The sequence below is a fragment of the Dicentrarchus labrax genome, unplaced genomic scaffold, assembly GCF_905237075.1.
Source record: "Dicentrarchus labrax unplaced genomic scaffold, dlabrax2021, whole genome shotgun sequence".
NCBI classification, from domain to species: domain Eukaryota; kingdom Metazoa; phylum Chordata; class Actinopteri; family Moronidae; genus Dicentrarchus; species Dicentrarchus labrax.
The window spans coordinates 14,707,641-14,720,535 of record NW_026136722.1 but is presented as its reverse complement, the minus strand read 5'-3'; the positions used below and the strand labels follow the sequence as shown (position 1 = coordinate 14,720,535).

Sequence of the window (12,895 nt, the reverse complement as noted above, 5' to 3'; positions counted from 1 at the left end):
TAGATACATTACAATTCAACACTGGGGCCTCAATGGAAGAGGTCAACTCCCTCTGTAGAGAAAAACCTCTCATTGTATGGTAATAAAAAAGCAACATTTTTTATTTTCAAGTGATTATACACTAATGAAAACATAGATCCTCCTAAATGTTACACCCTGGACTAATCTAATGGATATGGTCTAAAGGATATAGCGTTTTTTTTTTATATCTGCCAAAAAATGGAGAAAAAAGGAGCCAGTTTCTGCAAGTGAAGTAGTTCTAGTGTCTCAGGGTTTCATTCATAGGTGAGGGTATGTAAGATGGACAATTAGAACAAGAAGAAGTTTATGTGGGATCAGTAGGGATGGCATTGTTCTGGACTGTCACAATGAAGATGGAACTGATGGATACAAGTGGCCAATGAGCAGCTGTCCTTGAGGGTCTGACATCAAGAGGAGTTCAGATTTCTGGAGAACCTCTGCTCTTTTAAACAAGCCAACTGTGATTGTCTGGATGTCTCACTGTGAAGGTTTTTCTGGAGAATACCCAGGACACACAGAGGGGATTATATGTCCCATGCAGCCTCAGAATGCCTTGGGATACACCACCAAGAGTTGGAGGACGTGGCTAGGGAGAAGGACATCTGGGCTAAACTGCTTAGTCTGCTTCCCCCATGACCTGGACCATGTTAAGTGGCGGGAAATGGATGACACACTAAAAAAAAAATGACGGGAAATAGTGTCCAAGTTGAAAATGGCTGAAACAAACCTACTTTCTAAACATTTGTCAACTGTGCTCACACTTAAAGTACTTGATTTTCATTCAAACATGCTTTGTTTTATTTTTAAAATGTTTACATCTCATTTCATGTTTAATTCGACAACAGCTTTTGTTTTTTGTTATATACCAAAAGGTCTGTCTCAAGACTCCAAAAAAGACAAATACAACATACTGAATTAATGATTTACAACAATACTTAATTTTGAACTTGAGCTTTGAATCTGAATCTCCTACTTCCACCTAAACTCCCATCCTTATAAACCTAACCAACCCCTTGTAAAAAATAAAATGATAAAAAAATGAGACCCAGCCAAAATGCCTCACTTTGGAAGATTTTTCTTCACATAGCAACTCAACAACAGCGAGCCACCCTCAGTGTAGACAAAGCTGTCTGTTTCTGTCAGCCACATGCAGTCATGAAGTTGTCATTATTGTAAAATGTGAGGGCAGCTCTCTCCTTTAACGCCTCCACCCCCCAGATACATTGTGCTCATTATATGGGTCGTGAGCTCAGGGAGGGTTTGGGCTCTTTAATCAATGAACACGATGACACAGGGTATAAGTCACACTGATATTCAATAGAGCATACCATGGCAACCAAAAAAAAACACACAGAGCAACAGAAGATGAAGACAAAACGTCCATGTGGGTATGGTGAAACATACAGTACGGTGGTCAGGATGAACATTGTGTGTGGTGCAGAGAAAACAGGTGGATGGTCCTATATGGTATGTGTGTGTTCTCCCTCTGTTTCATTTAGTTCTTCTACTGTAATTACATGGATGAGACTCACTGCAAGGCTCTTTCCCTCCAGTGCTCTTCCTCTCTCTCTCTCTCTCTCTCTCTCTCTATCTATCTCTTCCTCTCTCACTCCAAGTCTGTGATTTCATGTATAATTACTTGCATAATTATAGTTCCCCCCGTCCTACTGTTTCAGGAGGTCTGTTTCTGTCTCTCTGGTATCTCTTGTCTGTCTTTTTTCTTGAACACACACATCCGCACACACAGACATAACAGTGCTTGCACCCTACTGATTCTGCCTCCCTTCCGCCTGGTGGTAAGACTTGTCTTGTCACTCTCTTTTGTCTCGTCTTCGTCTGAGGCAGGCCTGTTCTAATATTGGAAAGACAGCAGAGCAGATACAGTGTGCACGAAGAAGCTGGTAGTTTACTCCTGGGCTGCCATGCTTCCTCATTAATTATTCATTCAGACATCACAAACTTAAAGAGCCTTAAGGTGTGTCACAGGGAATGAGGGGGAAACAAAATGCTAAATTTTGTTTTTTTCTAGCTTACTACTTAAAGGTTTCTGAAACAGTGTGAGAACGGAAGAGGCACACACACAAACACTGACAGTGGCATTGTAAACCTGCACCTTCTCATGTTTTGAAAGTTTCATAAGGCTCGCGGATGATGCCAGTAGATACAATTAGTATGATTGCTTAGCAACTGAACATCACTTTTGAGAGAGGGAACAGAGGGTAAAGCTCAGGTGGAGTATCGAGGTTACATGCTGTTTTTCTCAAGAATCTGTTTTTCCCAAAACTTCCATGCAAAGTAGCATGCGGTGTATCTTCAGCGCTGCTTTCATGTGTCAATCAGCGGAGTAACACACCACGCTGTGTCTCAGGTTAACTGACAATAAGATTATATCAACACCACACCTAATCCACACACACACACACACACACACACACACACACACACACACACACACACACACACACACACACACACACACACTCAGAGTAATTTACTGCTCGACAGGGTTCAAAATTTAAGCTTTGTGCTGCACTGCAGGTCTACTGTGCAACCAATCGTGGCCTACTTTCAGGTATCTGGAGGATTTTCCCTGCTTTATCTGGGCATTTATGCCCTCACCCTATTTCAGCTCATCTTCAACAACATGCTGCAATGTAAAGGAGGAAATGCAATCCATTGTACTTAGAGGAGCTGAATGTTTCAAGGCGAGAGTCGGGATTAGGCTGGCAGGTTTGGCGCTTAAATCAGAGATGAATTGGTAAGGTAATAATTCTTAATAGCCTGTCACTCATGATTACACCACGGACCCTAACGATGGTCAGTTGTGGTCTTTGTCACTGTGCTCTTACCCCCTCTGCTGGAGAGACAGGAGACCAGGACCTAATGCAGTCTGTGGTGGGACAGGCCTGGGGAGTAAAGTACCCTCAGATCTCCAGAGGAGGGTGATGTATTTATTCTGCAGCAGGCAACTCCACACACAAACTATCTGATGTGTTCAATCTGAACTTCTGCTATCTGCCTCCAAGTTCCTCAAATCCTCCTCTGTCAGATGGCCGAGGTACGGGTGTGTGTACGGGAGGGCGGGGTCACTTGGGACGCCGGTCTGGGTTGCAAGCAGAGCGGTGAGGCTTTAATTTGGTGTGCGAGGCGAGCCGCGGCGGACTCTCCCAGCAGAGACGGTGCTGTGTTTGTTTTGCGGGTGTGTAAATTAGCGGTAATTCGTTTGCTCAGTAATGACGTGGGAGAGCTAATTAGGGCAGTGTTGATGGGTGCATTAATTAGTCTCTAGTGTGTGATGCTAATGAGACCCTGATTCGGAGTGTGTGTTTGTGTTTGCATGTGCATGAGTGTAAGTCATGTATCTGTAAAGGCCTACCACTATAGGTCATGCCATGAGGAATGTAGTATGACAGCATGTGAGGATGGGTAAAGACAGGGAGAGTGTGTCTGTGAGTCAACATGTGAACCCTCCGTGTGTGTGTGTGCATAAATGATGCAGCAGGTCCATATCTGTGTATAAGAAGCCCTTTAATCCTGGTCGGCTCCATGCTGTTGGCCATGCCTGGCTGAATAGTGATCCCTCCATTCAACCATCACAGGGCTGGTGGGCCCCTGCTCACACATCACACACCTAACACCACAGTGAGGAAGCAGAGGTGTGCAGCCGGTCGGTCAGTGCTACAGCTGCATTACAATCATAAATTCATCCCAACCTATAAAAACGTCCCCGACACAAAACAGACAACACAGGGAGCCGTAATGGATGAAAGGCTGTTTTATAAGTGTGTTCAGTGACAGGTCCACTTCACAGATAAGAGGGATCCATCTGTGTGTGGTCACAGCGGGGCAGTGCTACTACACTACTCTGTGGCTTCTCTCAGTCAGGATGTGACAAGGTGGCAGCTTGCTGTAAGAATTTATGGTATATTACTGATGTGGCATTCGTCATAGAAGCGGTGAAAGGCAAGTGTATATGAGGAAGGGGGGCAGGGGGATTGGCTTTAGAGCCTCACCAGTGATCTATTCTAATCATATTTATTCATGACTACCCCGTTATACATAATCCATTACTATTCCTGTTCAACTGTATCCTCTGCTGTTTCGTGCTGTCGCTCATTTCTTCGCCTCCTCTCCTTTCTCTTGTACAACTGCGGAGAAAAAGAGAAATTTAAATCAGCATGAGAGGCCAGTAGATCATTCTGTTAAAAAAAACTACAGCACTCAAGAGTCATCTGTGGCTCTGAAACTTTAACTGACAAATACAATAGGGTTTATTTTTAGCACAAGCGGTTGGAATTTTAACAGAAGTTTCACAACGAGAGATCAGTCAGGGTTGAGGAGATGGAGATTTGTCATGCTGAGCTTTATTGAAGGCTGTCAGAGAGACTTGCCCTGGCCCAGGCCATGATCTCGCTCACTACTTTGAAAGTATGGCATTATGGGACGTGAAGTTAAGGCAGCTTACCTCGAACCTCCAGCTTGCACTGTACCTCGTCTTGCCCGAGATCATTGATGGCCCTGCAGGAGTATCTGCCCCCATCAAACAGGCTTGGCTTGCGGATATTCAGAGTCAACACGCCCTGTTTGTTCTGCATCAGATACTTTGGGTCTTCACCGATGATCATGTTGTTCTTCATCCAAATGATCTTTGGCTAAAGATTTGGCGGGATGGAGGAAAAAAGAGGAAAGGAGGAGGGAGCGTATAAACAGAGCGAGGGATGTTGGGAGGGTAGAAGAGCAGAGGGAGGAGGGAGAGGTGAAATTAGGTCAACATTTCGGCTTGACAAATCTTTGCCGATTCGGAAGGATAAAAAAAAAAAAATGTGTTCAAAGATCTCTCTGCTCCACCTCTTGTTCTAGCTTCAGACATAAAAATATACTCCTGCTGCAAAGGCATCAAAATCCTCTCTGACTGTTCTACACTCACTGTTTGACACAAAACTTGTACACTCACTCTAAAAACACAGTATGAAATCTGTGGCGTACCCTTGCAGCAAAGCTATCACGGGCCAAATGCAGGTAAAGTGGATGCTGGATGTGTAGTGCAACAGAGCTGTAATGTATAGTTTTACAGTAGATACAGTAGTAGTAGGACATTTCCTATACTCCACAGGTTTCTATGCTAAATGACTTGAGAAATATGCAGTATACTTATCATACTCATTACTTATATTTGAATAGAAATATAGAATTATTTTACCCATTGATTACATGATAGTATTTACAAATAGGGAAGCACTATTACAAATATTGTGTATAGTAATGTTCCAGATTAACAATTTATATATTTGTATTTTAATAAGATCTCAATTAAAGAGTGAGGAGGAGAAAAAAATCAACACATATTAATGCGTTTTTATTAATTTTTTCTTTTTATGCAGGTGAAAGTGGAAAACTCTGCCAAAATTGTAAAAATGTATCAGTGTTAAGAGTGTTTAGAGAGCTGTTAAAACGTTCTTAACTAACAGCTTGTTCCGTGGCCCATCGACATATGTTAATTATTTTTTTTCAGATATCTTGATAACTAACAGGACAAATAAATAATTAGGATCACTGTGAAATTAATTCAAATTGATTTCTTCAAAGGCTGAACCAACGATTCATGAGCAAGGACCCCACCAGCAAATAAATTGTTTACTGGATATGAAATGTATGAGTAGTGAGTGGCGGATGTTGCTGCGGTGTGAGGAAGGCTTCGGGGAAAGATCTACCCTTGATTCCTTGTTCAGCAGACCCCCAAAATCCTTCTTGAGGTTACAGAGACAACTGACCATTGCACAGGTCTTGAACGTCAGAGCTTGGGAGGGCTGGCAGGCTGTGATTTTAATTAGGTGATCTGGGACTTGGCTGGCAGTTGACCTGGCAGATTTGATAAGGAACGAGTGAGAGTGAGAATTATTTTGGAGAGACTCCGGACATGGTGATAACTTGCCGAGATAAGAGAGTAACCACAATCTGTGTTCATGTGGCTGGACTCTGTCCCGATCAGTGGGTAAACTGGGGAGGCGCCTTCAGAATTTTAGATATGTAATGTGCCGTAAGCTTGTAAGGACTTAGTTTGAAATAAAACCTGGAAGTACATTGCTGATCTGGTTGATTTGTCTGTTTAGCAAAAAGCAAGGCAATCTTCCAAAATAAGGTAAAAGTCTAAAATGCAGGGTAAACTCAGAATGCCACAGGGGACCAAGGAAGCAAGCAGAAACATTGATTCTGGTATGCAGATGAGACGGTGAGAAAAGTATCTTGTCTCTAAGACTGTTCGTGCAGCAGAGAAGGAGCTAACTAGAGATGCAAGAAAGGGAGTCAGCAATTATGATATAATGACCAGGTAAGTAAGACATATGTACCTGTGTATGTATGTTTGGCACAGGAAGAACATTACTGCACACAGTTGCTTGATGATGGCAAGGTCGTTGGAATTAATGAGAATTGATCTTTGGCCATTAATTCTCTCATGTGGGAAGGGGGCAGTGATGACATTGGGGCTGAAGGTGTTTTGAGGATACTGTGTGATGTTGGTAGGTCAATTGTTAGAGAATCATTTTGTACTTTAGAAACTGCCAAAACCGGCTGTGTAGGCTGAATCTGGCACTCTGGGGCTCTAAGACTGACTGGCAGGTTGGAGGGAGGTATGGGCAGCTACGGGATATTAGGAACCTGGCATCCCAGTGCTGGTAACAGAAATGGGAGGTGAGATAAGGCAAAATAGCTGAATGAGTAACTGGCAACCCGGTGCCATTAAACGAAACAGCAGGAAACTACTGAAGTGCTGTAAGATTAGCCGAAACGGTAACTGGCAACCCATTGCGAGTAAAAGTACAAGGTTACTGAAGTGAGGCAAAAAATATCTGATTGTGTAACTGGAGAGGGTGGAGTGCCTTGGTAGCTCACCTGGTAGAGTGTGTGCCCCTATGTACAAAGGCTGAGACCCTGGGTTTCAATCCCAACCTGTGGCCCTGTGCTGCATGTCATCCATCCCTCTCTCTCTCCCCCCACTTTCCTGTCACTCTTCAGCTGGCACTCTCAATTAAAGGCAATAAAACCCCAAAAAATAATCTTTAAGTTACTGGAGTGGGAGGAGAATAGCTGTGGGAAATAATGGAATGAGGCCAAGGCGGCAGAAATGAGGAGAACAGCCAAATGTGTAACTGGCAACATGGTGCCAGTGTAAGGTTACTGAAGTGAGAAGAGACTAGCTAAATGAGTAACCGGCAAACTGATGATGTAACGGAAACAGCAGGAAGCTACTGAAGCGAGGTTAGATTAGCCAAATTAGTGACTGGCAACCTGGTGGCAGTAATGGTAAAAGCCGGGGTCTGCTCGAATGAGGAGATCAGCCAGATGTATAACTGGCAACCTGGTGTCCATAACAGAAACAGCAGGAAGTTTCTGAAGTGAGGGGAGAATAGCCGAATGAGTAATTGGCAACCCAGCGCTGGTAATGGAAACGGTATGAGGCTGCCAAAACAATGGGAATAACTAAATAGGGTAACGGCTCTGAATGCAGCCTATGATGTACTCAGAACTAATGGGGGAGCTGAGGAGGAAATAGGAGATGTACGATTCTCCTTTATGGGTGGCAGTTCTTCCTGAAGTGTGTCTTCTGAGGTTGTTCCTCGGAGCTGAACGAGGTGAAGCCTGTAGCCAGGATTTTCCTGGAGTCCGGCTGAAGAGACCTGGGGGATAGCAGTTCCTCTGGGAGACTGTCCGCTAAAGAATGTGAGCTAAAGTTTTGAGACATTTCGGTCCTAATTTTGGAGCTAAAATTTGTTGCAGAAACGAAGCTGAGAGCGAATTGGATGTTCTGAGGTTGCAGGGAGGGCAGGGAGGCATTTCCAGACATATGACAGGAAAGGTGTTTGAGGTGTGGTCCTACTCCAGAACTCCTGATCTTCAAGCTATTTAATTAAGAAATATTTTCACTGACACTAAAATAAGTAAATATGTAAATACCTTGGGGTGACCGCGGACAGCACAGCTGATGGCGGTGGCGTAACCTGCAACCACACTTCTGTCCACTAGGGGTGCTGTGAACTTGGGGGAACTGCTAATGTCCTTCTCTTTGAAAGGTGGAGGTTTATAGGCCAAACCTGGAGAGAAGTGTAACATGTCTCAGTTTGTTTCTTACTTTGAGAAGACACAAACAGCAAGGTGCAGACTAATGTGAGCTTCAAGTAAATCAAAGGAAAACACGTCGCACAACTCTTCTCCAGCACAATACGCTTTATTCACCATACGTTTTTCGTAATCTTGGCTTCATTGCGGTAGCTTCTGAAGCAGTTTCTTGTTTTCTTATGAGCTATGCAAGGTTGTAAGAACACAATTTGTTTCCTGGTATTTAAATTATTGTATTTACTAGTGAATATTCTGAAAAGATGTTGGTGATTATATTGTTCTGTATTTATATCAATTTATATTTATCTTGTAAATTATGTATTAGTATATCTAAGAAAACAGTGATGATTATACTGTGTTGTATACTTGCTATCTTTATACACCAGTCACATCATTGATGAATAGATAATATACAGTATAAGAAAACATAAAACAGACTCAGACACCATCCAGATGATGTCAAATAGAGAAAAACATTTAGTGAATAAATCATTGTGTTCTCGAGAAAAGATTTGTGATGGACATGTCTCAATTTAACCCCTACCAAACAGCTTGTCTCCTTTCTGTCACACTTTTAAGGTCAAATCTGTTCAAGCAATGTGTGAAACATTAACTGAGATGCTTAAGTAGTAACAAACTGTTTCTTTGGGGTTGTTTTGCCTTTAATATCCATAGCACATCCTGCTAAAAAAAAAAAGTCAGACAGAAAAATGACTTTTGTTTCTCCATGATGGTGGATGGGTACTATGATCAACAATCCTCACAATTTTATATTTTTACTACTGCCTGGAACACAAAAGAGATTGGCTGGTTGGCTGCCAAATTTTCTGGTAGAGTAAGAAAATGCAACAACACAGCATAGCAGCATTTGGCTGTTGGCAGGTGTTAATTTCCCAGCCTAGTTGCTTTCATAATCCGAGGCCAGTATTAAATGTTATTTAACACTTTGTCAAATATTATTTCTGTTTAGCATAATCAGCGTGAATTAATTTTCCTTAAAATAGTGTTCAAGTAATTATTGACAACCAAACAAATAATCCCAAGTAGTTCTAATGTTATTACAATGTTCTACAGTAGAAGATCATATTACAGTTTAGATATTACTAATATTTGCATGTATAATATCTGTGTCAATTTGAATACCTTCTTGTTTTCTGTATTGTGCCCGTTACATACTCACTTTTTATTTTCACTTAATACAGTGTAGCCTTCAGCTCAGTGTGCATTAGATGTGTCTTGGCGTCAAAAGCAATACTATCATGTTACAGTGTGCGCCGCTCTGCAGGGATTTCATTACCTGTTTTGGTAATGATGGCGGTGTTCTTGCTGATGCCAGGCTCATCGCTGAGGCCACAGATGTTTTCGCTGAACACTCGAAAGGAATACTCGTTCCCCATGACCAGGTCAGACACAGTGCAGCTGGGCCTGCGGTTGTGCTCATAAACCATGAACCACTCCTGATGTGAGAGAGACAGATAGAGAGACAGAGAGAGAGAGAGAGAGAAAGAGGAGAAGCAGAGGGTCAAAGAGGCTTATAGCCAAGGTTGAGATCTATATAAGCTGAAGAATCTCCAATCCCTGCATCCATGTTCCTCTAGTCTAACTTCCTGTCGATTCATACAATATAATGACCGTGAAGGTATAGTGAGGCTTTGCCGTTACGTGACAAATCTCCCAGCAACCATGCCTAGAACTATCACGAGGGTCCACTGGACAATTAAGGATGTTGGAAAACAGCAATGATGTCAGTGGCTCCTGTTAACAAGTTTTGTTTAACTTTCTACTTTGTGACTATGCTATGTTACAGATTGCAACTTTAACTTATTTGAACAAATCTGTTTTTGACATTGTTAGCAAAAACCACGACAACTGAAGAGTAATGGGAGGAAGCATTTTGGATTTGACACCAAAGATGGAAAAACTGCTGACTTAAATGTAAAATGGAACTTTCTTACAGTATAGTTAACTTGTCCATAAAATTAATTCTGCTAAGAGTTGTGGGAAGTGTTCAGGATCAGGCTATATGAACTGGGTCATTCGAACCAATTATGTGTTATTTCAAATTCATTCCAACTAGATTTTTTGAAAAAGTGACCTTGTAATCGGTCGGTGCCAATATATTGATGACACTATTAACCACAGGTGATGTTAGCTTCTTGTGCTCAAGTCTGTTGTGTTGATAAGACCATATTAAACTTAACAAGCAGATCTTGACCTAAAATTGATTTACTGACACCATTGCTGCTCAGGAGCTGCAGACCTCCAATATGGCTGCCACTGCAATGCACTTTTCTCACACCATGCGTACCTTGGTCTTCATGTCAGCCTTCTCAATAGTGTAGCCAATAATGTCACAGTTGCCATCGTCTTTGGGCGGCTTCCACTCCAGTGCAGCGTTGAAACCCCAGACCTCTGTAACATGCACAGCAATGGGAGGACCGGGCTTTTCTGTTGGGTTTGTGAGAGGAGACAGAGATAGGGTTCGAGGGATTTGTGTAAAACTATAAACAAGATAATTATGAGCTGGAATATATAGCTCAAGAGTTAGGACAAAGTGATAACTAACTCTCTCTTCCCTGCCTGGGTAGGCAAGCTTATAGAGGTAAAGAGAGAAATCGAGAAGTAGATTGATAAACAGATCTGGAGCAGGAAAGTCCCATGGAGAGAAAGAAATCAACACTCGCAGCAGTAGAGATTTGGCAAAGATTGACAGATTAGCAGAGCAAAAAGACAAAGGTTCAAGGAAAGGCGGTGATAGCTGCATACATTACTAGAAAAAACGTTCTGGCATAGAACTGACAAACTGAGAAATAGTATGCTTTGCCTGCCTGGATTACAGAGCAGAAGAATGCAGTGTGTTTATCATCGATCTTTCTGTGTGGCCTGCACTATACACGGCGCAGTACAGAAATACTGTACAACATAGTAATGTATTTGTCATTAATCTTGCTCTGCGTGCTCTCCTCTGTGGAGTACAGTACAAACAGTGAGCAGCGCTACAGTTTCTGCCCGTTAATCCTTCCTGTACTGTATCCTGCTGAAACAGTGCAGTGACAGATCAGCTGAGGGAGGGCTGATCAGAGGAGCTGCAGCCTCTCATTAGTTCAACCTTCTCAGCAGAGGAAGTGACAGAGTAGCCCCGAAAATCCAAACCTAATCCCAGTCTACACGCAAATAATCCCAGCAGAGCCCCGCCAAATAATCCACCTAGCACTCTGACCCACGGAGACGAGCCATAAGCTGAGGAATGAGCTGGCGGCCCCAGTGGCAGTACAGGAGCCAGGATTATGCGAGAGAGAGGAATCAGCGCTTTGATGATTTGCTACTTTGAGTCACAGATCCCTAGGAGTATGAAATTAGGAATTATCGTCAAATTTGAGAAAAAAAACTCTTGACATGTCACAGATTTGGGCTCAAGCCATCATCCCAATCCAAACAGGTTATTAACCATGTACCTCGTGAAGTATGAGCCATGCACTGCGCTCTAATCTTAATGAGACAACATGCAACAGGAGTCTCTCTAGGTGAAGCTGAGAGGTGTTGGTGCCATGACGGGACTGACCTACAACCTGAATGTGAATGTCAGCGCTGTCCGACATGTTCTCAATCTGAACGGACAGTGTGTACTTTCCGGAGTGGGCTCTCTCTGTGGAGCGGATGAAGAGGATGGTGTCCACTTCACTGGTGCGAGTACCCACTGTTTTGTCCTCCAGGGGAATGCCATCTTTGAACCAGGTCACAACCGGGCGAGGCTTACCCTGCAGTGCGAGTAATGGAAGGGAATCAAAATAAAGTACTGTAAGAAATATTTAAAGGAAAAAAGCCTGTGAATAACTTGCATTAAGACGCAGTGTTAACTGTCAAGCCTTGGAGAACACTTTTAGAAACATGTGTGCCATTTGCGGTCGTAAGCGACAGAAGATTTATTTCATGTTTGGACCGTGAAATATTTTGGGGCATCCTGTTGTAGTTACATAACAGTATGAAAACAGCCGTTGGAACAGACTCTGTCCAGTTCTTGGACAAAATGACAGAGATATGGGTGCTCTTTTCTCCCAGGAGAACATCATGTAGCCACGTCCTCTGTCTCAGAACAGGCTTTTCATCTGCTTCTTCAAAAACAAGCAGAGCCATGGCTCACTTTTTCTTATCTCTTATTATTTCTAACAATGGTTTCCTCTTTGCTACTTACCGTTAGTTTCTTTTTATACCATAATTTGCAAGTTGCTGTCAAATGCTGTAATGCCCCCTGTGCCCTGTCATCTCTTGCTCTCTCTGTGACTGAAAGTTTACAGATCTAATTTCAGAAGAAGACAAGATGTCCTAACAGACTTCAGCCACGGGAAAGTTCTAAGAATGTATTTGGTTATATCTACTTACCAAAACACACAAGCAAAGTACAACTATTCAGACTCGGGCAGCTTAAAACAGGCTGTCCACTGTCATCATGATATCTTTTGAGTGTCTTTTTGGTCCAGTTGAGTTTTTACTTCAAATAAACCACTTCAGGGTTCACTCGAAACCAGCACCCCCCCCTGCAGTGACCCATTTTATGTGGATCATGGAGAGGCTTTTTAGGCTGCTATTCAAACTCTACTGCCTTTTTCTCAACTCTTCAAATAAGCCAAACTTAAGAGTTAGTTTATGAAATGTTTCAGAGTCAATGAAATAGACATCTGGTACAAGGTCAATGTGGACGTAGCCTAGTAGTCTCTAAGCATCTTATATTGTTCACTCTGCTATTGCAAATCAAGTTTTA

At 42.6% G+C, this 12,895-nt stretch overlaps 2 protein-coding genes across 10 annotated transcripts in view; one reads left to right on the top strand and one right to left on the bottom strand.

Moving 5' to 3' along the window:
* The window catches only part of lrrc4ba (leucine rich repeat containing 4Ba), an 89,259-nt gene that overhangs the window by 52,685 nt on the left and 23,679 nt on the right, over nucleotides 1-12,895 (top strand). The window lies entirely within an intron of this gene.
* The window catches only part of mybpc2a (myosin binding protein Ca), a 38,573-nt gene continuing 29,459 nt past the window's right edge, over nucleotides 3,782-12,895 (bottom strand). For all 5 annotated transcript variants that reach the window (XM_051388702.1, XM_051388703.1, XM_051388704.1 and 2 more), the window contains 6 exons: nucleotides 11,699-11,894; nucleotides 10,445-10,584; nucleotides 9,434-9,593; nucleotides 7,975-8,111; nucleotides 4,487-4,673; nucleotides 3,782-4,169 (listed from right to left, as the gene is read on the bottom strand). In XM_051388702.1, coding sequence (XP_051244662.1) covers nucleotides 4,135-4,169; nucleotides 4,487-4,673; nucleotides 7,975-8,111; nucleotides 9,434-9,593; nucleotides 10,445-10,584; nucleotides 11,699-11,894 — 855 coding nt within the window. In that variant the 3' untranslated portion in view covers nucleotides 3,782-4,134. The remainder of the gene's footprint in view (nucleotides 4,170-4,486; nucleotides 4,674-7,974; nucleotides 8,112-9,433; nucleotides 9,594-10,444; nucleotides 10,585-11,698; nucleotides 11,895-12,895) is intronic.